The 27,899-nt window shown below is 45.5% G+C and overlaps 1 protein-coding gene across 3 annotated transcripts in view; it reads right to left on the bottom strand.

Annotated features, from left to right (window-relative positions):
* adgrd1 (adhesion G protein-coupled receptor D1) overlaps positions 1-27,899 on the bottom strand; it is a 380,324-nt gene that overhangs the window by 335,017 nt on the left and 17,408 nt on the right. For 2 of the 3 annotated variants that reach the window (XR_015761231.1, XM_087999853.1), the window contains exons 3-11: positions 27,119-27,211; positions 22,841-22,963; positions 21,318-21,494; positions 14,182-14,439; positions 12,310-12,392; positions 12,032-12,184; positions 10,412-10,471; positions 7,888-8,008; positions 4,558-4,665 (exon numbers count right to left, since the gene is read on the bottom strand). Coding sequence is in view for 2 of the 3 variants with exons in the window: in XM_087999853.1 (XP_087855979.1) it covers positions 4,558-4,665; positions 7,888-8,008; positions 10,412-10,471; positions 12,032-12,184; positions 12,310-12,392; positions 14,182-14,439; positions 21,318-21,494; positions 22,841-22,963; positions 27,119-27,211 (1,176 nt within the window). In the remaining variant the exon portion in view is untranslated. The remainder of the gene's footprint in view (positions 1-4,557; positions 4,666-7,887; positions 8,009-10,411; positions 10,472-12,031; positions 12,185-12,309; positions 12,393-14,181; positions 14,440-21,317; positions 21,495-22,840; positions 22,964-27,118; positions 27,212-27,899) is intronic. The other variant, XM_087999854.1, reaches the window with a different exon arrangement.

Here is a 27,899-nt window from a genome sequence, read left to right as displayed (position 1 = left end):
CAGATGCACATTTGGCTAATTTGAGCAGAAGTGAGTAATTAAAGATTGAAAAGTAAGTCCACATCATGCGAAGGCTGGTTAAATTCACTACTAGATCATTTCAAGTTTTTGAAAGGTTAGGCATTTGGGCCAAAGGTCTTAAATATTCATCTTCTTCTCGGAATGCAGCAAATTCTCTCCCACATCTTACGGCTCCAACATCGCAGTTTCCCTCTGCAACTCTCATATTTTCTTTTCCCTGATGCTGGGCTATCTCACGTTCCTGCTTCAACGTTCCTCTTCAAGGTTTGAGGACTCACAAGAAACTCCATTGAGCTCTCTCCAGCTCGGAGGACAGGGACGCCAACCATTAAGTGCTTAATGCAGAGCTCAGCAGAACTTGTCAATGGTAAAAGGAGTCTTTTGAAATTAGTCTGTTCATGCTATAGCTAATGTGTTACACACATCATGAAAACAACCATTCTTTATTGAACGAGAGCTAATTACTGACTTCCCAATAATTATAACCACAGGCACCTGTTTTCAGAACCATCCAAACTACATTCAGACTCTATTTATTTCAACCTGTTAAATTAGGAGGTAATTCAAGATGTTAAGCTCTGACTATATTTTAAACAATGGAAAAATGCAAGACAAAAATAGGGGATTGAGGAAAGAGATTTGACATTCTTAAAAACATAAATATTTCCATTTGAATTGGAGTAGGTCAAACACCATTCCAAACTTGTTCCACATTTTAATCTGAGATTGAATTTCATTCGCTCAGTTTGGTTTCAGTAATTCTCATCAGCCTTCACTGATGCTAGCTTTCTGAGGGAGACCATTCCAGGCTCTGACTGCCCTTTGTATGAAGACGTGCTCCCTTAATGTTATCGCTGAACAACGTGGCTTTAATTTTAAGCCCAACCCTTGCTCTGGGCCCCCCTCTACAGCCCACTCATCTCAGGAAAGATCTCCTGGCATTGTTCCCTTGGCTGATCCCAGGGGGTGGAGGGACTGCCTCATGAGGAGCAGTTGAGTTGCTTGGGCCTTTAATCATTGGAGTTTAGCAGATTGAGAGGTGAGCTTATTGAAACAGTCAAGATTATTAGGAGACCTGAGAGGGTAGATGTGGAGAGGTTGTTTCCTGTTGTGGGATAGTCTAGGACCAGACAGCATCATCTCAGAATAAAGGGTTGCACAATTGAGACAAAGATGAGGAGGAATGGGGAGGGGATGTGCTTGGTGGTGCCATCCTGCTGGAGGTGGGGAAATGGGTGGAGGATGATCCTATGATTTGGAGACTGGGAGGGGTGGAACGTGAGGGCAACAGGAACCCTGTCATTGTTCTGGGAGGGAAGGGAAGGGGCGAGGGTAGTGGCATGGGAGATGGGTCAGATACAGCTGAGGGCCCTGTTAACAATGCGGTGTAGAGGGTGTTGGAATCCTTGGTTAAGGTGTGTTGACATTCAGGGAGCTGGTGCAGGCTTGCTGGAACTGAACATTTCTGAGATTCTGTAAGGGAACACTATTGTCCCTCATAAATGTGCCAGATTCGCCCCATGTGCCAATTCTAGCTCCCAAGGCAACATCCTTTGGCATGGCATGGTCTTGGTGAACCAGAAACCACACCAGAAACAGATCAACTCCCCATTCATCTTACGTTTGGAAGTTGGATCTTGCAATGCACTGGCCTGGTTAATTTCACAACAACAACTGGGAAGGAATTTGCTGGATCAGACAGGGAGGAGGGGTGCCCTTTGGAAGGAGGGTCAGGAATCAGAGGGGACAGATTGAAGATAATTGGAAAAACAGCCCAATGTAATTGGGTGGGTGGGGCAGAGGGAACATGTTAAAATAAATACATCTGGAATGAATTCCACCTGATTTAATCTGATAGCGTCTGTAAACCATTAACTATAAACGCTTGAGGTACTCCATGTGTGTTCACAGTGACGGGCAATAAAACAAAGGGAACCCCCTCCCCCCACACACCCCTTCCCCCCACCCAGTCCCGGAGGGAGGGGGGGGCCTAGGCAGGGAGACTGAAGCATCAATCACACACCACAGCAGATAAACGCCATGAGATCACAGACAGTCTCTCTTGGACTTGGCGAATAATTTCAAACAAACCAGATTCACACAGGAGATGGGGGAGATCAACAAACGCACAGAGCGTGGAGGCACTGGTGGTGTTCTCCACAGAGAGGAGAAGGTCAGGGTCTTTACTGAGACTGAGTAAGGAGAAACATTTTCAATTGGCAGGAAGATTAGAAACCACAGGTTGGAGATTAAAGACAAGGAAGCAGAGAGGCAAGGAAATTTCCTTCAGGCAGCGAGTTGTTGTATATTGGAATATATTTGTCTGTATTCTCACAGAGAATAAACCAAATAAACACTTGAAAGGTCAACATTATCAGGGCAATGATGAGTGAGTAACTCATCCAAGGAGCAGTGATGGGCTGAATGGCCTCTTTCTGTGCTGGAAGATCTGATTATGTAAAAAGGTGACCCTCTTCAAAAATGATTCACCAAATCAGTCTTTCAGGATGTTTCCAGGATGTGACAAAGGTTCTAAAGGATGTTTCAAAGATAACACTGGAACTGCCTTGTCTTTTCTCTGATGACTCACAGAAACACGAGAAATGTTATGTTTCATTTCCAATTTCACTGTCAATTTCCAAACGTTGCAAATTACTGACTGGTGCCGTTCAAAGGCTAGGATTAATTTTAATCCAGCAATTCCTACAAATGTCACTCCTGTGAATTTACAACCTGTTCCTGACAGCTGGAACTCAGTCTCAGGAGAAAACATACATAAATTTACCCTTTCATCAAATTTTAAAAGCCCAAGAAAAATTAGTCCCAATTCAGTTGATGGTGATATAATTGACTAGGAATTCTAGGGATTCGGGGGGAGTTGAGGGGAAGGGATAGAGGAAGGAGAAACAAGCATGGGTTAAGTGGGCAGGAGTGGAGCAGCAGACCAGGCTGATTGTAACTCTCGTGTTTGGTGCCAATATCATCACTCCACTGCCTGCCTGACACAGACAGTCACTGGAGGTGAACAAGTGGCTCATTGGCAAGGTGAGCTCTCACACAGGGGACTTTTCCACCTCCAGGTTCAGAAGGAAGGGGGCAGAAAGGCAACCCTGGGACAATGGAAAACCCCAAAACATTCCCTGTGGGATCGGGAAAGACTCTGCTTGGTCCTCAACTCCCAGTGAGAAAGTCACACTGTTGTGCTGGATGGGTCATTAATTGTTCATTCCATGGAGGGTTTCCAGAACACCCACACTTCTGTTTGAAAGTGAAGAATTCAAATGATTGTTTTTTTCAATTCATCCAAGGGATGAAGACCGTTGCTGGCTAGTCCAGCATTTATTGCCCATCCCTAATTGCCCAGAGGGCGGTTAAGGTTCAATCACATCGCTGTGGGTCTGGAGTCACATGTAGGCCAGACCAGGTAAGGATGGCAGTTTCCTTCCCTAAATGGATTCATGGCCATCATTAGACTCTGGAAATTAGAATTCCAGATATTTATTGAATTCTAATTCCACCATTTGCAGTGGGGAGATTTGAACCTGGGTCACCAGAACATCAGCTGTGTTTCTGGATTAATAGTCCAGTGATTAATACCATTGCCTCCCCCGATAATGGCAGAGAGATCATTTGACATACAAGAGAGACTGAGTTTTGACAACCATTGACATGAATTTTCAGGACACCTATCTAGAGAGCTCCACCCCCTGCTCCCGGCCTGTCATAGCTTAAACCATCTGGGGAAAAGGATTAAGAACAAGAAATGTCAGCAGCCTCATTTACACAAATTGTCACAACTGTAACATACCAAATCCCATTCTGCAATAAGACAGCTGAAGGTATCTCGACACACAAACTAAACTGGACTCGCCATACTAATGTTGCAGCTACAAGGGCAGGTCAGAGGCTAGGAATACTGCAGCAAGTAACTCTCCTCCTGACTCCCCAAAGCCTGTCCACCATCTACAAAGCAAAAGTCAGGAGTGTGATGGAATACTCCCCCACTTGCCTGGATGAGGGCAAATCCACTCAGGAAGCTCAACACCATCCAGGACAAAGCAACCGGCTTGATTGACACCACATCCACTCCCTCCACCACTGACGCTCAGTAGCAGCAGTGTGTACCATTTACGAGATGCACTGCAGAAATTCACCAAAGATCCTCAGACAGCACCTTCCAAACCCACGACCACTTCCATCTAGAAGGAGAAGGGCAGCAGATACATGGGAACACCATCCCCTGCAAGTTCTCTTCTGAACCACTCACCGTCCTGACTTGGAAATATATCACTGTTCCTTCAGTGTCGCTGGGTCAGAATCCTGGAATTCACTCCCTAAGGGCATTGTGGGTCTACCCACAGCACATGGACTGCAGTGGGTCAAGAAGGCAGCTCCCCCACCTTCTCAAGGGGCAACTAGGGACACAGCAATAAATGCTGGGCCCAGCCATGTCCCATGAGGGAATGAAAAAAACTTGACAGAAAAACTGAACTAGTATTAGTTTATTAACGACACATTTCGATAAAAGCTGCTTACTTTTCCTGTGGAAAGCCTCCCCCGGGACCAAGATGAAGCTCATTCCTCGCGCTGGGAACCGATAACTGGTCAGACTTGAGCCATCTGGAACTTTAACTAAGGAGTAATCTATAACCAGAAAGAAATCAATTAGTTAGACATTATTCTCCACTTCCAGTACGTGCAATAAACTCCACCCAATTCAGTCTGACGGTGTCTGTGTGACCATAACCACTCAGGACACGCTGTACATCTCTATGGCTCTATGACACAGTTTGACAGAGTCTGTGCTGCTAACGTCGGTCTCTGGGAATAAACGCCAAGTCCCCCACCCTAGGGGGGCTCCTAGGCAGGGAAATTGAACCAGGGAAGGGAGAGTTCAGTGAGTGTACAGAACTTGAAGAAATTGCTAGTGTTCTCCCTAGAGTGGAGAAAGATAAGGAAATCTTTAATCCAAGGTGTTCACAATCACTGCGGTTTTTGATTAGAGATTACGAGATTACAAGATTACATTACAGCGTGGAAACAGGCCCTTCGGCCCAACAAGTCCACACCGCCCCGCCGAAGCGCAACCCACCCATACCCCTACATTTACCCCTTACCTAACACTAGGGGCAATTTAGCATGGCCAATTCACCTGACCTGCACATCTTTGGACTGTGGGAGGAAACCGGAGCACCCGGAGGAAACCCATACAGACACGGGGAGAACGTGCAAACTCCACACAGTCAGTCGCCTGAGGCGGGAATTGAACCCGGGTCTCAGGCGCTGTGAGGCAGCAGTGTTAACCACTGTGCCACCGTGCCGCCCGGTGTACTGATGGAGGAACTGCTGGCAAATCTAAACACCAAGGAATGAAGAAGGAGATGGGGTGAGGTGTTTCTTTCACACACTGAGTTGCTGAGTTCGGGAATGGGCTGCCTGAAAGGACTACATTGGAGGAATGGATTGCTTGTAGAGGAACTTTCAAAAGGGAATTGGATAAATATTTACAAAACATAGAAAAGTAGCAAACTGAGGAGGCCATTCAGCTCCAGAAGCCTGCTCTGCCAGTCATTATGGTCATGGCTGACCCCATCACCTGTTCCTGCTTCTCCCCAAATCCTTTGATCCCTTGCGCTCCAAGTGCTATATTCAATTACTTCTCAGAATCATATATAATCATTTGGTCCTGCCTTCCTCCTGTGGTAGGGAATCCTACAGGCTCCCCACTCTCTGGGTGAAGACATTTCTCATCAGCTCAGTTCTAAACAGATTACTCCGTCTCCTTACACTGTGACCCCTGGTTCTGCACTCCCTGGTCATTGGGAATGCCCTTCCTGCATTCCTCCCCCCCCCCCCCGTCTAGCCTTGTTAGGGTTTTATAGGTTTCTAAGAGATTCCCCTCATTCTTCTAAACACCAGTGAATATAATCCGAACCAATCCCGTCTCTTTTCACACATCAGTCCTGCCATCCCAGGAATCTGTCTGGTTAACCTTTGTTACACTCCTTTTTCAATAAAGAGACCAACACTGCACATAATACATCAAATGTGGTCTCAGCAAGATATTCCTGTTCCTGCACTCAAACCCTCTCACTATGAAGGCCAAAGTACCATTTGCCTTCATCGCTGCCCACTGCACCTACAAAGCTCACCTTCTGCAACTGATATACAAAGATACCCATGATCTTTATAGAATCATAGAATTTTACAGTACAGAAGGAGCCCTTTGTGTCTGTATCAGCTCCTGAAAGAGCCACCCTGCTACTCCCCACTGTCCAGCCCTATCCCCATAGACCTCGAAATAGATCACTTTCAGGTAAAGCTCCAGCTCTCTTCTGAACCCCTGTGGCATCCACCTCCCACACTCCCCCCAGGCAGCACATTCCAAATCCGTACAACCCTCAAGAGTCAAGATGTTTCACCTCATCTCACTAAACTCACAGCCAGTCAGGTCATTTCAACCAGAAACATGACAGAGCTGTGTAGGGAACACCATAACTGGAGGTCTTGTCGATCCTCTCAGCTCAATGTCAATCCTCTAATGGGATTTCTCCTTCGCTGTGCTCCCTCTCATGTTTCCTGCCTCCATGCAGACCTCCCCAGTCCGTGTGACCACACACACACACAGCATGCACAGACCCTCCATGCAGCTGTGCTGTTACACTATTATTCCCATTACACTCAGCCGAGAATTGATCCTCAAATACTTCAAAGGCAAATGACCAAACCATTGCTGTTTGTGGGAACTCACGGTGTGGAAACTGATCGCTATAATTTCCCTTCAATAGTGAATGAGTACCTTAGTAGTCAAATTTGGGTATAATTTCATTTGTAATTTTAAAGATATGTTTGAATTTTCATCAGCTGTTGTTTTAATGTTTGCTCATAACAAAACAACACAATATGAAGACAATATAATCTCCAGGTAAATTCACATTTTCCAGGTGTCAGGTGGTAAATCTTAAATTAAACTGAGACCAAGAGGGAAAGGGCTGGTAACACAGACTCAGTCAGAGGTTACTGTTACATGATGCTGCATCAGTTCCATATTAACACAAAGAAGGGAATAATGTTCTGAGAGGTCTGAACAGGATCTGACTCAGGACTGAAGAGGGAAAGGACCACCTCAGCTGTTGGAAGTCTGGATCAGAACGCACTAAGAACACTCAGTGAATCACCTGCAGAGACCGAACTAATGAATTCATGTTTAAATCAGGGATTCTCAACCAGAATGGAACACAGCAACATTTAAAAAGGAACAGCACAACATAATTAAATAAAAGCACAAAGAAATGAACAATAAAAGAAAAATCTTGCAAGTACTAGAAATCTGAAACAAAAATAGAAAGTGCTGGAAAAACTCAGTAGGTCTAATATCTGTTGTACAGAGAGAAACCGAGTTTACAACAACTCATTCGGGGTGTGTGTTGTGTGTGTTGTGTGTGCGTCTATATGTGTGCCTACATGGGTGTTTGCTCATGACGATGTGTGGGCATGTTTCTGTGTGTGTGTGTGTGTGTGTGTGTGTGTGTGTATGTGTATGTATGTATGTGTGGGTGTGTGTATGTGGGTGTGTGTATGTGGGTGTGTGTATGTGGGTGTGTGTATGTGGGTGTGTGTATGTGGGTGGGTGTATGTGGGTGTGTGGGGGTGTGTGGGGGTGTGGGGGTGTGGGGGTGTGGGTGCGTGGGTGCGTGGGTGCGTGGGTGTGTGTGTGCGTGCGTGCATGTGTGCCTGTAGATTATGTCCAGGTCAGTATTTGTTCAGGTCAATGAATCTGTTTGTGTTTCTTTGCCCCTACCCTTTGACCAGGGTGGGTGGTGGACAGAATCGAGCTGGGCATAAACAGAGTGGGCAGACACATACCTGCGACATCGGACCGTCCCTCAATGCTGACAGCTGAGCTGGGGCTTCCCTCCAGGCTGCTGGCCACTCTAATCATGACTTTGTCAACCGTGTCAATCAAACCACTGACCACAGTCACTGACTGGGGACAAAACACATAACATCCCAATACAACCTCGCTCTTACAGACACTGCATAAACATACAGACTAAAACCAGAAGAGCACAAGAAAGATGGTAAATGATATAAACAATGCTGTGTAATTCATACAAACAGAATAAAATCCAAAGGAGTACAGTGCAGGACCTCAGCTGAGTTAGTGGGGCCTCAGTGGATCATGCTCTCATTTAGGAGGTTCAGTTCCAAAGCCTGGAACTTGAGAATCAAGACAAACACTGCAGTACAGGGAGGCCTGAGGGAGTGCTGCACTGTCAGAGGCACTGTCTCCATCACAGACACGTCTTCCCATCAAAGTGCCATCTGCCCTCTCAGAGAGTTGTAAAGGATCCCACAGCACGACTGAAAAAGAAATATACATGTATCCAGACAGTGCTAGCTGTGGGATCTCCCTGTGTAGAATTTGTTCTCTTTGCAGAACTTTAACAGTATGTAACTGTGAAGTATTTTCAGACACTTGGAGGTTATGACAAAATGCTGGAGTATTAGTGGTTTTCTCTACGTCTGGGACTCACCAGAATTTCTTTTTAAAAGCTGCAGCTTTTCTTCAGTAAATTCCATTTCAACCTCATAGCCAAAATACAAAGCCAATCCTGGGTGTTTTATGTCAACACAACTATCTCTGTTAGTCCTTCCTTCGATCAGATGACAAGATGTAAAACTGTACAACACAGAACAGGCCCTTTGGCCCACCATGACCATACAAACCATGACACCATTCTAAACTAAACTCATCTGCTTCTCTCCCCTCCTCCCTCTCTCTCTGGCTGTCCCTGGGATCTTTAACACTCTATTTCCTGCCTATTCATGTTTCTGTCTAAGTGTTTCTTAAACATTGGCATCCTATCTGCTTCTACCATCTCCCCTGGTAGTGCCTTCCAGGCACCTAACACCCCCTGTGTCAAAAGCTTGCCTCACACATCTTCCTTAAACATTTCCCCTCTCACATTAAACCTGTCCCCCCTTGTATTTGATATTTCCACCCAACCATCCACCCTACCCACGCCTCTCATACAGACTTCTATCAGGTCACTCCCTCAGCCTCTGACGGTCTACTGAAAACAATCAAAGTTTGTCCAAACTCTCGTTGTAGCTAATACACTCCAACCCAGGCAATATCCTGGGAAGCTTTTTCTGCACCCTCTCCAAACCCTCCATGTCCTTCCTATGGTGTGGCACCAGAATTACACACTACGTTCTAAATGTGACTCCAGTAAAGTTTTATACAGCTACAACTTGGTATACTCAATGTTATACACAATGTCTGTCATTATAAGCGTGCCAATTAAGAGTAATGCAGCACTGAAGAGCTCATGTGGCACAGTGGTAGTGTCTGTACCTCTGAGCCAGGGGGGCCATGTTCATGAGCCAGCTGCTACAGAGTTGTGTAGTAACGTGCTTGAACAGGATGATTAGGGAAATAACCAATAGAACCTTACTGCAGAGTAAGGTTGAACGAGAGATGCAAGAGACCGATGGGAGTGGTCACATGGGAGAAAGGAAACTATGTCTAATAGTGTATGTCTTAGACCCCAATCCAGGGAAAGATACATAGAAAGTGAGGACTTCCTGATGAAGGGCTTATGCTGAAACGTCGACTCTCCTGCTGCTCGGATGCTGCCTGACCTGCTGTGCTTTTCCAGCACCACTCTTTTCCACTCCAAGGAAAGATAGTCTGGCACTGGGAAGCTGTCCCTGAGAAGGCTGGTCCCAGGGAGGGAGGGAATTCCTTGTGAGCAGACGTTGAGCAGGTTGGGCTTGCAGTCATTGAGTTTTAAAGAATGAGAGGAAACTTTGTTTGGATGAGTCTGAGGGAACTTAAAAGGGTCGGTGTGGAAAGGCGGTTTCCCCTTGTGGGAGAGTCTAGAATCAGACAGTATTGTGTCAGAATAAGGGGACACCTATTTCAGACAGGTGAGAAGGAATGTCTTCTCTCTGGGGGGAGTGAGTCTGTGGAATTCTTTACCACAGAGGGCTGTTGAGGCTGGGGCATTAAGTATATTCAAGGCTGAGACAGACATTTGATTTAATCAGAAAGGGGAGATTCAAGGGTTCGGCGGGGGGGGGGGGGGGGGAAAGAAAGGAAAGTGGAATTGAGGATTATCAGATCAGCCACAATCTCATTGAGTGACGGAGAAGATTTGATGGGCCAAATGGCTTATTTCTGCTCCAGCCTGTCATACTGTTCTGGACTCAGCAGGGGGGGCTCTCCCTGGAGCCAATGTGTATCCATCATGTTCATGGGATCTTCCTGTGCACAAATTGGTTGCTATTTCTCCTCAATTATGATATGCTAATGAAACACTCTGAAGAGAAAGTCATGATTATCTACTTCAGGATGAGCACAGGGCAAGTAAACATGTCTCACCTCTGCTGTTCCACTCCAACTGGGCAACGCCAGAACTTCACTGACCGTCTGCAGAAAGTTCTAGAGAAACAACAAACAAATCCAGTTAGTGATTGGCCCTGGACCCAAAGACACTGCGCTCAATAACCTGTACAACACCGAGCAGGACTCCAGCAGCTCACCTGTGACTGTGACAGGGACCTGACAACATACTACTGCTACTGAAGGACTTGCATTTAGATAGCACCATGAAGATTGTGACAAGATGTTACAGGAGCAACAACAAGAGGCTCAGGGTAATGAGCTGGATTCAAATCCCACCGTGGTGGAAGCTGAATTGAATTTTTTTTTAATGTGGGAATGTTTAGGAGCAGAGGGCAAATCTCAGAGTAAGAGTTTCCCATTTCAGACAGAGACGAGGAGGAATTTCATCAGAGGGGAGTGAATCAATAGAACTCTATCCCAGAGCGAGCTGTCGAGGCTGGGTTGTTCAGTATATTCAAGGCTGCATGGATAGATTTTTAATCAGAAAGAGAATCAAGGGTCATGAGGCAGGGAAGTAGAGTTGAGAATGATCAGGTCAGCAATGAGCTCATTGACTAACAGAGCAGACTCGATGGGCTGAATGGCCTGCTTCAGTTTTGATATCTTATTCATGCCACACAGGCGCCAAAAAATAACCATCTCCAAAACCCCGGAGTTCCCTCTTGAAGGACATTGTAGGACTGCAATAGTTCAAGGCAGCTCAGCCCCACCTTCTCAAGGGGCAACTAGGGACAAGCAATAAATACTGGGCCCAGCCAGTGACACCAACATCCCATGAGAGAATTTAAAAAAAAATAAACAAGTTCATAGCTCCTTGAAAGTGGAGTCGTAGGTAGATAGGATAGTGAAGGAGCCGTTTGGTATACTTTCCTTTACTGGTCAGAGTATTGAGTACAGGAGTTGGGAGGTCATGTTGTGGCTGTACAGGACATTGGTTAGGCCATTGTTGGAATATTGTGTGCAATTCTGGTCTCCTTCCTATTGGAAAGATGTTGTGAAACTTGAAAGGGTTCAGAAAAGATTTACAAGGATGTTGCCAGGGTTGGATGATCTGAGCTACTGGGAGAGGCTGAACAGGCTGGGGCTGTTTTCCCCGGAGCGTCAGAGGCTGAGGGGTGACCTTATAGAGGTTTACAAAATTATGAGGGGCATGGATAGGATAAATAGACAAAGTCTTTTCCCTGGGGTGGGAGAGTCCAGAGCTAGAGGGCATAGGTTTAGGCTGAGAGGGGAAAGATATAAAAGAGACCTAAGGGGCAACTTTTTCACACAGAGGGTGGTACGTGTGTGGAATGAGCTGCCAGAGGATGTGGTGGAGGCTGGTACAATTGCAACATTTAAGAGGCATTTGGATGGGTATATGAATAGGAAGGGTTTGGAGGGATATGGGCCGGGTGCTGGCAGGTGGGACTAGATTGGGTTGGGATATCTGGTCAGCATGGACGGGTTGGACCGAAGGGTCTGTTTCCATGCTGTATATCTCTATGACTCTAAGTTAGACATAGACGTCAAAACTTCACTTCCATCCAGATGCTGCTCACAGATCCCAGCACAAGTGTCCAATGGTGTGATTATTACTTTGCAGATAGACATTACCTCAGTCAGATTTGAGGCAGTATAATGTGGCAATGTTTCATTGGGGAGGACTAAGGAGGAATCCAGGAGGCCATCAGGGGTGACTGGAGACTGGCGACTCTCTGTTTCCTTTTCACGAGTGACTGTCCTGGGGGAAGCAGCAACTGTAGACAGCTGGAAAGAATAAAAATAAATTGATGTGATTCGATCATTAAGAACTGATTCACATTGCCTCGATCCTACCTCAGAACCGTGTGTAGAATAATTCAGAGCAAAAGTAATTCCATTCAGAGACTTACTGGAACATCTGTTGTGAGAGGACGAGAATCCAAATGCCCCTGGGGTGACAGGGAGACACTCTCAGTCTGACAACCATGGGGCCCTGGGGAGAGATGATGATGGTCAGTTGTTCATGATTCTGATGGCACATTATTTCTACAGCTAAGAAAGTTAATAAAATCCACAATTAAAGGAAGCAAAGAAATCTACAGGAGAACATTGTACGAAGCTAGTCCCATTTTTTTCAAAAAGCTGTTCCTGAGCTCAAGGAGATTCTGTCCTTGATGTTTCTCAGAGGAGTAATTAACCAGGCCGGGCTCCGATCAGTCTGGTTTGGGACAGAGATGAAAAGGATTTTGAGAGGCCTCTTGTTTATATGTAAACAGATGAGACTTCAGACCAAAGTGGTCATGTTTTAGAAGTGACCTGTATAATGAAAGGAGCATGATCAGCTCTCTAGCGGAGCAGTTTACTTCAGTCCAGAACTGGTTGGGATTTCAACAGCAATTTGTGTGGAAACTCTCTCATCTGCCCTTCTAACCTTAACCTGTAAGTATCTGACCCTTTTTCGTACCGTGCTTTAAAGGGTGTTTGCTAATTGGGACTGTTGTGTATATTCAGAACAGCATAATTAAGTCTAGTTTGGAGAGACTGAGTTCTGGAGGGGTTCCTTATTCTGTTCTTTGTGTTTCATTGCATAATTATGTGAATTTTGTTTTGTCTATTTTAAACCTTATAGTCAACCTCGCTAACTTACTCCAGGTAATTTTCACTGTACACTTACCGAAACAAATTGCAAAGTTATAGTCTTAGCTGTCTGCTCAAAAATGTTTTGAGTGGTCTGGCCTAGTCCACAACAATATGTCCCAGAAAAGTAACCATTTGGATTAACATAAAACCACTACAGTCCAACCAGGCTATAGGGCTGTTCTATCATTAGAGAGAGAGATGGCTGAGTGGTGGTTTAACCTGAGGGTCACCACACCCCAGGAGAGGTTGCAAAGGAGAGTCTTTCATGGTAACCTCAGTTGGTGTTGGAATTGAACCCACGCTGTTGACATTACAAGCCAGGCGTGCAGTTAACCAATTCTGAATCATTTAGATCCCACTTCTCTGACCTCCATGTGTCATCCAAATACTACCTTCTAGAATGCCTGAAGCCAAGTGGGACCAGGTGAAGGCGCTATATGAATGAAAGGGTCACTAAAGGCAGGTAACCAGAGAGTCCAGAACCAGGAGTCACAGTCTTAAGGACACTGGGTGGGCCATTTCAGACTGAGATGGGGAGAGATGTCTTCACTCAGAGAGTGGGGGAGCCTGTGGGATTCACTGCCACAGAGGTTGAGGCCAAAACATTGAATGTTTTCAAGGAGGTAGAAAGGGTTCTTAGGGCAAAGGGGATCAAAGGGTATGGGGAGGAATCAGAAATAGGGATGATCGACTATGATCATATTGAATGGTGTAATAGGCATGAAGGACCAATTGGCCGATTCCAGCTGTATTGGCTTTGGTTCTATGGGGAACAAGGGATCAGTGGGGGTAGATGTTGTGATGAGTAAATTGGAACAGATTGGACCTGAAATGTTAACCCTGATTTCTCTGTACAGATGCTGCCAGGCCTGCTGAGCTTTTCCAGCAATCTCTGTTTATTATTCTGAAATTGGAGCAGACCTTTGACCTGATGAAAGGCCATGCCTAGATTCTATCCCACTAGCCTTTAACATTCTGGTGTTTCCCATTGTGACACCCCAAAGGTATTCACAGTCAACAAGGGACTTTGAGATGTATGTCACTACAGCATGGGCAATGCTCCGGGACACCGTGAGAGAGGGAAAGGCACCATCTACACATACAGAATATCAACATATCTCCTGGTTTGCCCATCCCTTTACCTGTTGTCGCATTGTAGTAGAGTTGAATCTCATGGGGGGAGAGTGCTCGCTCCCAAATCACAAACTCATCGAATGATCCGGTCACATAGCGACGGTATGATTGCTCATTCTTTGTGCCCACCACCAGGTTAGCATTCGGACTTTCATATCCCTCAGCTATCTCCCCACGCGTATCGTTGGTGCTGAACGTACCATTAACATAAATCTTTAGACCACCTCCAGGGGTCCATGTGAACAGAATGTGTGTCCATTCAGGACCTGGAACACAATGAGCTGAAGTAAAGCTTCCAAACTAAACAGTCATTTTTCCGGTTTGCAATTTTCTTACTTGTTTGATTGAGCTACAGATGTTTTCTTTCATGGGAGGTGGGAGTCACAGGTCAGGCCAGTATTTATTGCCCAGAGGGTAACCCCATTGCTGTGAGTCTGGAGTCACACGTAGGCCAGACCAGGTAAGGATGGCAGTTTCTTTCTCTAAGGGACATTAGTGACCCAGATGGGATTTTTCCAACAATTGAAAATAGTTGTCATTAGATTCCAGATTAAGAAAATTTAAATCCCACCACCTGCCACACCAGGATTTGAACCAAAGATGCAGAACATTACTCAGTGATAATATCACTACGCCATCATCTCCTCTTGCAGCAGGTTGGACAGCAGTGGGTCACCTGAATATAGCCACAGGATTGTCAGCAGAGAATGGTAATCCTGTGAATAGACAGACAAGCACACACTGAAAAACATGCATCTTTGCAATTCCCTGACAATAGGAAATAGCCTGTGTAGAAGATATCTCTCAGCCCCGACCCACAAGCCTTATTCCTGATGAGGGGCTCCGGCCCAAAATGTTGATTTTCCTGCTCCTCGGATGCTGCCTGACCTGCTGTGCTTTTCCAGCACCACACTCTCGACTCTGATCTCCAGCATCTGCACTCCTCACTTTCTCCTGAGTAGAAGATATTGCAGGAGAAAGTGCTGTGCGTATACAAACAGAGAAAACCTTGAGAAACCAGCCCTCTGCCTATCGAGTATATCTCATACCCAGCCTACCTTATTTTAAAAACTCACTTTGAGATCACGTTAATGCAATTTCTCATCAGTGTCCCCTTGAGTAGTTGGAGCTGTAACTTTGCACAGTTTAAATAATTCTGTATTCCCTGTTGGACCTTTTGTAAAACAGTTCCAGATAAATTAAAACAAAGATACACTGTCAACATTTCTCAATGGAAAATTGAAAGGCTGTAAAATCAAGTAAAGTTTTCTCAAAGGCTTCACACTGTACAGAAAACTGAAAAGCCAACAGACAATTGAGAATAAGTTTAAGGCAGTAACTTCACTTAGACTTTTACTGAGCCCCTACACTGTGTTGGAAACACTGCCCTCAGTGCTTCACTCTCAATTAGCATCAACGGAGGCTTCACTCCTCTCGCCCTGAGACATTTGTTAGTAACTCTCTCCAGATCCTTCAATTGGCAGCAAGTCCAATCACACACATCTGGTTGGTTTTGAGACATGAACCAGGTACAAAAGAGATTAATAGTTCAGCAGGAAAAGCTACAGTCACGGAGCCATGTTTTAAATAATTAAGCCAGGTTATAGTCCAACAGGCTTATTTGAAATCATAAGCGTTTAGAGCACTGCCCCTTTGTCAGGTGAAGTGAGAGAGAAGCACACAGACCCAGAGTTTATAATCAGAGAGATCGACAGATCATACAAATGGTGAGAGTGCAGTTTTCTATAATAAAGTCTTTACAGATGTGAGTAACGTGTCAACAGCTGAATAACAAGCGAAGGGGTGACCTATAATCTGACTAAATGAGGCACAGAGATCATTACAAATAATCATAAATAAGATGGTGCTGGAGACAAACCAAATGACTGAAATAACATGTTAAGTAGAAGAGTCACATGCTGAGGGTCTAACCAAAGTGATAATTAATCCAAAGCCGTATAAACTAATTCAGGCTGAGAGATCATAACAATTTATGAAGGCGATGGTGTCAAAACAGAACAGTAAGGAAGATCTTACAGGTATAGAACAGTCTGGTGGGTCACATGTAGCGCCACAGGAAACCAAGATCACAGTTGAGGCTGTCTTCATGGCTATGGAACGTGGCTATCAGTTCCTGCTCGGCGATTCTGCATTGTTGTTTATCTTGAAGACACCCTTGGAGGATGCTTACCTAAAGATCAGAGGCTGAATATCCCGAATTGCTGACCTGTTCCCAACTGGGAGGGGACACTCCTGCCTGGTGATTGTCATGCGGTGCCCATTCATCCGTTATCGTAATGTCTGCTCGGTCTCACCAATGTACCTTGCCTCAGGGCATCCTTGCCTGCAGTGTATGAGGTAGATAATGTTGGCTGAGTCACATGAGTACCTGCCGTGTACATGGTGAGTGGTGTTTCCACGTGTAATGGTGGTAGTGTCCGTGTCGATAATCTGACATCTCTTGCAGAGGTTGGACCCATGGCAAGGAGTCACTGAAACAACTGTACCGTGATATCAACAAAGTTTCATCCCAGCAGCAGAGTTACCATGGACTACTCTTCAGAATCAGTCTCATTCTTGGACACACACATCTCCATCAAGAATGGACATCTCAGTACCTCACTCTATTGCAAGCCCACAGATAACCTCACAATGCTGCACTTCTCTAGCTTCCACCCTAAACATGTTAAAGAATTTTGAGAAGATTTGCAGCTCAGGTTGAGGTTTCAGATGTAGGTTTGCTCGCTGAGCTCAAAGGTTCATTTCCAGACATTTCATTACCTTACTAGGTAACATCTTCAGTTGACCTCATGCGAGGCAATGCTGAAACTTCCTGCGTTCTATTTATATGTTTGGGTCCTTTGGGTTGGTGATGTCATTTAGACCCTATCTACCACCCCCTGAGAAAAGAAACAGGAAGTGACTTCATCACAGGAAATATCACCACCACAGGAAATGCCATCACTCACCCAAAAAACCCAAACACATAAATAGAAAGCAGGGATTTTCAGCATTGCTTCGCGTGAGATCCACTGAAGATGTTACCTAATAGGATAATGAAACATCTGGAAATGAACCTTTCAGCTCAGCGAGCAAGCCTACATCTGAAATGTTAAAGAAGCCATCCCCTAAAGACAGGCCTGCACATACAGAGGATCTGTTCAGATGAGGAGGAACGCCACAGACACCTGAAGATGCTGAAGGACACGCTCATAAAAACGGGATAAATTGCTCTACTCATCGATCGCCAGTTCCAACGTGCCACAGCAAAAAACCACAATGACCTCCTCAGAAGACTGACACTGAATGTGACCAGTAGGGTACCCTTCATCATCTTCCCTAGCGGGGAAAGACTACACCATGTTCTTTGCAGCCTGCAACACATTATCGATGAGAATGAGCACCTCACCAAGACCTTCCCTACCCTCCACTTCTCGCCTTTAGACAACCACCAAACCTTAAATGGACCATCACTCACAGCAAACTGCCCGGCCTTCAGGACAACATCGACCACATCACCAAGCAACCCTGTCAGGGCAATCACTGCAAGACGTGTCAGAACATCGACATGGATGTTACCATTACACGTGAGGACACCACCATCACGTACACAGCAGAGGAGGCTATTCAGCCCACTGAGTCTGTTCAAGGTGGTCAGGACTGATCTGTTGGACAACAACCTGATAAAGGAGCGTCACTCCAAAAGCTAGTGTTTCCAATGAAACTTGTTGGATTATAACCTGGTGTTGTGTGATTTTTAACTTTGTACACCCCAGTCCATCTCCAAATCATAACCATTTCTGAAACAGAATAGCAATTTATAGTCAATTGTGTTGTTGAAAACACAGAGAGATGTGCAAAAATAGTCGTAATCTGGCACCATTTCAATTACAGAAATTATAAATTGACAGAATTGAGACAAAGTTAGGACAAAGTTCATTTTTTGTTTTCTCCACGGCCCCTGGGTTTATGGAGTGGCTATGGGACTCCACTGCTACTCGATGGGCCCCACCCTGTCACTGCATCACCACCATAGCAAGGAGGGACAGTCCAAACACACCCACCAAGTCACAATGGTGGAGATATTGCCAATTCAGTCACTGCCCAAAGCTACACCATAGCAACAAGGAACAAAGCAAGAGTACCATGCCGCCACCACCACTATACCCATCACCAGGAGGGACTGACCACACCCACCAATGGGGAAGCCTTCGATAAAGCCATGGCCACAAGGAATAGGCACCTGGTTCCACCATGTTGCTCCCGTTGTTGGGGCCCTTGTAACTGCCTTCTAGCACCACCCCAACACCCCCCGCCATTCCCCCCCCCCCCCCCCACCAGTGCAGAAAAGGTGAAATTTTACACAAGAGAGAAATGAAGAGACCAGGAAGGATTCCGCTAGCCAGCTGAGTGGAAGTAAGAGCTCAAATACTTCCCACCCTACCACTGCCACCAACTTGATCTGGTTCCATGTCTCTCAAAACCATCACCCTACAGGAAATCAATTGATCACAGCCTTTAACGTCTTCAGTTGACGCCCCCCCCCCCCCCCCCCCCCCCCCCCCCCCGACTCAGCGTGTTTTGTCTGTGGGTGGGGGATGAGTTTCAACTCGAGTGTGGATTCATTTCCAGACCACCTTGTAACATTCAGTAGCCGGGACCAGCAGTGAACTCATTCCCCACAGCTCCCTACACCACCTCACCATACCGAACTCCGAACTCCCCGTGGGCTCATCAAGCAGCCAGTTTAATTCCAACGTTACCTTCAAACTGGAATTCAAGGTCATTTCAACAACTATTGGGATAGGGCCTTTCCAGATAATGTCATGCTTTTTGTATTGATTATTGATCTGGCTCAGACCAGTCACAGGGCTCCTTTCCACATAGACTTTGGAGTTATCAAATTACTGGATATCACAGTATGGAAAGAGGCCCTTCAGCCCATCATGTCCATGTCAGTTATCAAGCACCTATCTACCCTAGTCCCAACTTCCCAGCAGTTGACCCATTGCTTTCTATGGTATGACATGTGAAGTGATCATCTAAATAGTTATTTGATGTTGCTCTGTCAGCCTCTCCAGCTGGGAGCTCCAAAAGCTCACCACTCTCTGGGCGAAAAAAACATCTTCCTCAAATTCCCTGTAAACCTCCAGCCTGTTACTATAAATCTAATTCCCCTGATCACAGATCCCTCCACTAAAAGAAATTATTTCCCCTGATCTACACCATCCAGGCGCCTCACAACCTTGTTATCCTCAATCGGCTCAGCTCCCCCCCCCCGCTCTCATGAAAACAAACCATAGCCTATCCGCTCTCTCTTCATCACTGAATTAGCCCAGCCCAGGCAACATCCTGATGGATCTCCTCCACATCTTCTCCTGTACCATTACAACCTTCTGACAGTGTGGTAGGATTTTCAGGAATGACCAGCAATTGTAACCTTAAATGAACTCTGATTTTCTCTCCAGGATTGTCTTTGACTGTCAATTGAAACTGTTAATAATGATGTACTCAAAAGTTTCTTTCTAGTAGAGGCAGGCACAGTAGATTAATTTAAGATGTATCAGGACAGATGCATGAGTAGGTGGGGAGCAGAGGGATACAGGTGCTTAGGAATTCGACGACAGGTTTAGACAGTAGATTTGGATCGGCTCAGGCTTGGAGGGCCGAAGGGCCTGTTCCTGGGCTGTACATTTTCTTTGTTCTCTTTGTTCTGAATTCACATTTCGGGATGGTGTACATGAGTAACTTGAGACCTGACGTCAGGTGAGTAGAGTGTATTGGGCAGTTTAAGAAGGTGTTTAACACACTTGCCTTCATTGCTCAGACCTTGAGTGTAGGAGTTGGGATGTCATGTTGAGGTTGTGCAGCTGTCTTCTGGAGTGCTGTGTGCTGCTCTGGTTGTCCTGTTATAGGAGGGACATTATTAAACCAGAGAGGGTTCTGCAAATACTTACCAGAAGGTTGCTGGGAATGGAAGGTTTGAGTTGTAAAGAGAGGCTGCATAGGCTGGGACTTTGTTCACTGGACTGTAGGAGATTAAAGGGTGATCTTATAGAGGTTTATAAAATCATGAGGGGCATAGATAGGGTGAATAGCAAAGGTCTTTTCCCCTGGGTGGGATGTTCAAGGCCACAGGGCATATTTATGAGGTCAGAGGAGAAAGATTTAAAAACGACATGAAGGGCAACTGTTTTTACACAGAGGCTGGTACATATGTGGAACGAACTTCCTGAGGAAGAGGTGGAAGTGGTTACAATTACATAAAAAAGACACTTGGATAAGTACATGAATAGGAAAGGGTTGGAGGGATATGGGCCAGGAGCAGTTAGGTGGTATGAGTTTAGTTTGGGATTAGGGTCAGTATGGACTGGTTGGACCGAAGGGTCCAACTCTTGTGCTGAATGACTCTAGACTTCTCAAAGATCTCCCCCTGCCCCACTGGGAGTTCTCCTGCACCATCTCTGAATTAGTTCAAGACTTATTGATCCAGATTGATCATACTGATTGCATCATGTGACCCTTTGGATGACGTAGGCAAACCCAATTGCCCTCAGTGTTTTTTTTTCCCTCTGTTTCCCATTCCTGTGGTCATGTGCTGTGAAGGTAATTCACTGATAGGCTCCTGAGAACTCCCCAGGCCTAATCACTAAAAGATAATCAAACACCCAGGGAAGGACACTAAAAAATGAGCAAAGTTGGAAGCAGAGGTAGGAGAAAAATATTGGGAATACACTAACAGGTCAGGGCAACACACAAGCCTGATATCAGACAGAGAGAGACAACTTTCACAATAACACCAGTTAGACAGAGTTAGGCCACAGATCAGCCACAAAGAGAAACTGAGGACTGCAGATGCCGGAGAGTCAGGGTTGAGAGTGTGGTGCTGGAAAAGGACAGCAGGTCAGGCAACATCCAAGGAGCAGGAAAATCGACGCTTCAGGCATTAGCCCTCCATCCAGAGCAGCCACAGTCTGACTGAATAGTGCTACAGGCTTGAGGGGCTGAATGGCCTGAACACTCCAAGAGGTCCCATTGGCTGTATCAGTGGTAAGTGTGTGAGCAGCTCCTGACACAGTGACGGGCTGCAAACGTACAAAAATGAGAGGGAGTTGCCCTTCTCATGGGCTGATCATTGCCTTACCTGGTGGGCTGATCATTGCTTTCCATTTCTGTAAGGTTTTACGTGTGTAGAATTCTATATAGCCTCCATCAACATTGGCATAGATGGAGAATCCACTGGACAGCACCTTTCCCCCCGAGGCGATGGTGGACCCAGACCTCTTCTCCAGGTTCTTCCAAAAGAAAGAGAACGTCACACCTGGACAGAAAGTGGACAATGTTTAAACCTACCGTAGGAACAAAGCCAATTGTTTTATGTCTAAAACAAGGGCTGTATTCAGAGCATTGCAGCAGAGATGGACATTTAGTCAATATAGTGATTGGAACCAGGTGAGACCCTTGGTTCGGTTTGTTAAACTGGGTCAATCAGGGAGCCCTGGCTTACAGATGTATAAAAAAAACAGGGGATTGAGAATCTCCTCAGTTCAGGGACTGACTGTCAGCTGACTGGCCACAGTCAGTGTATATGTCAATAAAGGGTGACTTGGTGATGGGATACCAGCTTCTGGTCAGTTATTTCAGTCAAAGAATTGGGTACAGCAGCCTCAATGCTTCCCCCCTTTACACAGTGCCCAGCAAACAGCTTCCTCTCAGTCTGAACTCATCCCCCTGCCCTTACTGACCCAGAGGGTCAGGAAAGATTCACTCCACTCGTCAGCTCAAAGCACACCCCACAACACTGCGGTGAAAACCAAACCAAACCAGCGGGAGAAACTCGGCAGGTTTGGCAGTGTCCGTGGGGAGAGAGACGCTGAGTTCACGTCTTGAGTGCAGTGACCCCACGTCAGAGCTGTGACTCAGCAGGGCAGAGCAGAATGCTGAGTCAGGTTGGACTCAAATCACCAACAGGGTTTTTTTTCCACACACTGCCAAACGTGCCAAACTTCTCCAACACCTTCGGTTATTTCAGACTACCAGAGTCCACAGGGGTTTTTTTTTGCTTTCTCCTGAAGTAACTCTGATTATTTATGGAACAGAAGCAGAGCAGAAAGTCTGACTGTCATTAAAATAACAAAGGCCCCTGTTCTGGGCAATATTTATCACTTAACCAATAGTTGACCCAGTGGCTCAGTGGTTCAGCCTATTGCCTCATAGCACCAGGGACCTGGGTTCAGCTACAGCTGTCTGGGTGGGGTTTGTACATTCCCCCTGTGTCTGTGTGAGCTTCCTCCCACAGTCCAAAGACACGCAGGTCAGGGTGGATTGGCCATGCTACATTGCTCATAGCATCCAGGGACGTGCAGGCTAGGCAGGTTGGCCATAGGAGTTGCAGGACTATAGGGATAGGGTAGGAGGATGTGTCTGGGATGCTGTTTGGAGGGTTGTATGGACTCGATGGGCTGAATGGCCTGCTTCCACACTGTAGGGAGTCTAAGATTCTACATGGAAATAACAGACACTTAGTTCCAACCTTACTTGAGGATTTTTCTATGCACACATTGGTTTCTTACTTTGCAATGTTGTCAGCTTTCAAAAAGTATCTCATTTGCATTTTAGAATAGGCTGGGCTGAGGAAAGTGGTTAAATAAATGCAATTAGACCAACCTGCATCACTGCATTGTGCTGGGTCACTAATGCAGGAGTTTTTGTAACTGCCGAAGTGTAGGAATGTACCACCTGTATTTCCATTGAGATAGATTCCCTTTTTTACCACTCCCTCGACAATATCTATAAAGCAAAGGAGCAAAGGTAACAGGTCAATTATTACTGCTAATGACCAACCCTTCAGCAATGAGCATTCACCTCAAGGTCATCTAACAAGTAACAGGAGCAACAACTCGGGGGCTACAGACGTAAAATGGCCACTTTTACTGAAGCCTCGTGGAACGAGTGACACAAATCTGTTCAAAAAGTATTAGGGTTGGAAGAAAAGTCTGACTCTTCCTCATCCAGTATGGTCACAAAGATCGGTTTGCCTTTTGATTGGCTGTGGGAAGGATTGACCAATAGCAGGATATTGGTGTGGGGCAATTAGATGCCATGTGATGAATTCTGCAGAAATATGTCCAGAGTTAGCAACCTAATCTGTTGAAAAACAGGATTACAGATTCTGCCCAAACTAGGTACAACATTGAAGACAGGAAACCGAGACTCCCATGGTCTGAAAGCATTCCCAGCTGGGATAGAATGGAGGGCTGCACCCCCATAATCTGGCAACTGTACCCTTATACACACATGGTATAAATATGGAACTGTGCCCCAATATGCACAGGATCTAACTGGGCACTGTACCCCAATATATACAGGATCGAACTGGGCACTGTACCCCAATATACACAGGATCTAACTGGGCACTGTACCCCAATATATACAGGATCGAACTGGGCACTGTACCCCAATATATACAGGATCGAACTGGGCACTGTACCCCAATATATACAGTATCTAACTGTGCACTGTACCCCAATATACCCAGTATCTAACTGCGCACTGTACCCCAATATATACAGGATCGAACTGGGCACTGCACCCCAATATATACAGGATCGAACTGTGCACTGCACCCCAATATATACAGGATCGAACTGTGCACTGTACCCCAATATACACAGGATCTAACTGTGCACTGTACTCCAATATACCCAGTATCTAACTGTGCACTGTACCCCAATATATACAGGATCGAACTGTGCACTGTACCCCAATATACACAGGATCTAACTGTGCACTGTACCCCAATATACCCAGTATCTAACTGTGCACTGTACCCCAATATATACAGGATCGAACTGGGCACTGCACCCCAATATATACAGGATCGAACTGGGCACTGCAACCCAATATACACAGGATCGAACTGTACACTGTACCCCAATATACACAGGATCTACCTGTGCACTGAACCCCAATATAGACAGGATCGAAGTGTGCACTGTACTCCAACATACACAGGAAATAACGGGGCAGTGTACCCCAATATACCCAGGATCCAACTGTGCACTGTACCCCAATACACCCAGGATCTACCTGTGCACTGTACCCCAATATACACGTACATTGGATCGAACTGTGCACTTTATCCCAATATACACAGGATCGAAGTGTGCACTGTACCCCAATACACCCAGGATCTACCTGTGCACTGTACCCTAATATACACGTACTTAGGATCGAACTGCGCACTGTTCCCCAATATACCCCAATATACACAGGCTCTAACTGCGCACTCTACCCCAATATACTCAGGATCTAACTGGGCACTGTACCCCAATATACCCATGATCGAAGTGTGCACTGTACCCCAATATACACAGGATCTAACTGGGCACTGTACCCCAATATACACAGGATCGAACTGGGCACTGTACCCCAATATACCCAGGATCTAACTGTGCACTGTACCCCAATATACACAGGATCGGACTGTGCACTGTACCCTAACATACCCCAGATCTAACGGTGCACTGTACCCCAATCTACCCCAATATACCCAGGATCCAACTGGGCACTGTACCCCAATATACCCAGGATCCAACTGGGCACTGTACCCCAATATACCCAGGATCCAACTGCGCACTGTACCCCAATATACACAGGTTCAAACTGTGCACTGTACCCTAATATACACAGGATCCAACTCTGCACTGTACCCTAATATACACAGGATCTAACTCTGCACTGTACCCCAATATATACAGGATCCAACTCTGCACTGTACCCCAATATATACAGGATCGAACTCTGCACTGTACTCCAATATACACAGGATCGGACTGTGCACTGTACCCCAATATATACAGGATCGAACTCTGCACTGTACTCCAATATACACAGGATCGGACTGTGTACTGTACCCCAATATACACAGGTTCAAACTGTGCACTGTATCCCAATATACCCAGGATCTAACTCTGCACTGCACCCCAAGAGATACAGGATCTACCTGTGCACTGTACCCCAATATACACAGGATCTAACTCTGCACTGTACCCCAATATATACAGGATCGAACTGTGCACTGTACCCCAATATACCCAGGATCTAACTCTGCACTGTACCCCAATATATACAGGATCGAACTGGGCACTGCACCCCAATATACACAGGATCGAACTGGGCACTGTACCCCAATATACACAGGATCGAACTGTGCACTGTACTCCAATATACACTGGATCGAACTGTGCACTGTACTCCAATATACACAGGATCGGACTGTGCACTGTACTCAAATATACACAGGATCGAACTGGGCACTGTACCCCAATATAAGTGAAGGGTTCAGCATAAACTACTTAAAATGAGCAAATAACATTTTGACATTTTGAACAATTTCCAAATACTGTGAAAGTAATACCTTGGCTAATTAATATTATTCCTAATCAGTGAAGCATTAATTAGGCTCTCCTTAAAATTATTTACATTTTATAATTTTGTCTTGGCCTCACATTGGCTAAGGCAAACCCATGAATTCTCACCTACAATTGTCGAGAGGTTAGAGAAGGCAGAGTCAATGGTGTAGACAGAGGAAGAGGAATAAGAAGGAAGCACAGTGAAATTGTGGATTCGGAGCACTGAAGGAAGAGAAGCACATGCTGTAAGATCGACAACAACATCAAATCACACTGCTGACAACACTGACACTGGGTTACTGCAAGAGAAATCAAACAAAAAACACCCTCAAACGTTTAAAGCTTCAAGACTGCATGACAATATTTAGAGAAACAGCAAGAGCAGGAGTCATGGAGGGGTAAGAAAACCATAGACTCCCCACAGTGTGGAAACAGGCCCTTCGGCCCAACAAGTCCACACTGACCCTCCGAAGAGTAACCCACCCGGACCCATTCCCCCTACCTTATATTTACCCGATTAATACACCTAACCTACACGTCCCTGAACACTATGGGCAATTTAGCACGGCCAATTCACATTACCTGCACATCTTTGGTCTGTGGGAGGAAACCGGAGCACCCAGAGGAAACCCACGCAGACACGGGGAGAATGTGCAAACTCCATATAGTCACCTGAGCCCGAATCAAACCCGGGTTCCTGGTGCTGTGAGACAGCAGTGCTAACCACTGAGCCACTGTGCCGTCCAAAGACAGTTTATGCGATTTCTTAGAATGTATCACGTGTCCCCTCCTACTCCCTCACCATCTTACCCCATCGCCCTCACTTTTTAATGCTTTCTCTCTTGTGAGATATACAATGGAAATCTATTATAACCTGATTCAAGGTTATGCAGAGAACCTCAGAGTGTGGGAGCTCATCAATTCCAACATGGGTAACTCTTTGGTTATTACAAAACTGGAAGGTTCCTTCATAACCAAGTCCTGCTGCTTTTCACTGTTTGGACCCCAATATTCTTTTGAATCTCCCCCTGGATTTATGAGTGAATCTCTGTTAGATTCTAGTTGTGGTCTCACCCACAAGGCGAAATATCTTCTCCACTTCTCCCACATTTACATCTTAAGACCACAATCAGGAAACCCTCCAGCTTCAGAATCAGAGAGGGAGCCCGTTCATTCTTTCTTGACAGATACAAACTTTCAGTTCTGGCATCATTCTTGTAATTATTTTTAATATCTTCTGCAGTTTCTCTGGTCTGTATCCTGTCTATAATAAGGATCCAGAACTGTTCACAGACTCCAGATGTGGTCTCTGCAGAGGTTCGAGATAATTTAACATGACTCCTCTTCATTTCAATTCTATCTTTATTTCACTTGCAATAAAACCCATGAAAATGGCAAGTCTCCCACTGGGTTATAACTACATTTGGTAAGTTTACAGTGATTGTCCAGAGCACTGGAAAGTGTAAGATAAGAAGAGATTGTCACTGACAGGAGGAAAGGTATGGACTTATTGCACTGAGAATGACATAACCTGTTTGACTTCCATTCACATTGCACAGCTCGTTCAGTCCAGTCACTGTATCCAGAGGCCAATAATGAGATGCTGATTCTAACACCTGGAAACCTAAAAACAGCTGGTTAAGGTCAGTGTCATTGTCTGTTACAGTAAAATCCATTCAGCAATCCCGACATAATTCAGAACATTTACTAATTCACAAACTAAACAACAAAGAGGCAGTTTAGCAGGCCCGCACAGTTAGCGTGTATACACACATACACACACACTAACACAGTTAGCATGTATATACACACACAGCGTACACACACACACACACACACCCTTATCAGTCAGCAGCGGTAACTAACAGAAAGCTCTGCAAAAATTCATTTCAAGAAAAACAGTTGAACTTTCGTAAAACTATCACTGTCCCCTTCCACCCCAAGGGTTGGTGCAGTCATAATGTCACAGGGCTCATGTTCTGCGGATATAGGGTTTGAATCCTGTCACCGACTGAAAGACTACAGACAGAAACATGTTTGAAAACCATGACTGGTCTGACATATTTCTGGACCATCACAGAGTACAGCAGTAAAATATTTATAGACTGAGTTCTTTTAATTCACTCACCAGTGGCTAGACCAGCAGTTATTGCCAAGCCCTAGTTACCCAGAGGGTAGTTAAGTCAGCTACGTCGCAGTGGGTCTGGAGTCACATGGAGGCCAGACCAGGCAAAGATGGCAGTTTCCTTCCCTGGAGGACATTAGTGAACCAGATGGGGTTTTATAATAAATAGCACTGTTTAATGATCACC

The sequence above is a fragment of the Chiloscyllium plagiosum genome, unplaced genomic scaffold (genome assembly GCF_037043375.1).
Source record: "Chiloscyllium plagiosum isolate Xiang-an unplaced genomic scaffold, Cpla_swu_hap1 HiC_scaffold_24, whole genome shotgun sequence".
Classification (NCBI taxonomy): Eukaryota; Metazoa; Chordata; class Chondrichthyes; order Orectolobiformes; family Hemiscylliidae; genus Chiloscyllium; species Chiloscyllium plagiosum.
The sequence above is the reverse complement of the archived record's forward strand: the minus strand, read 5'-3'. Positions and strand labels throughout refer to the sequence as shown.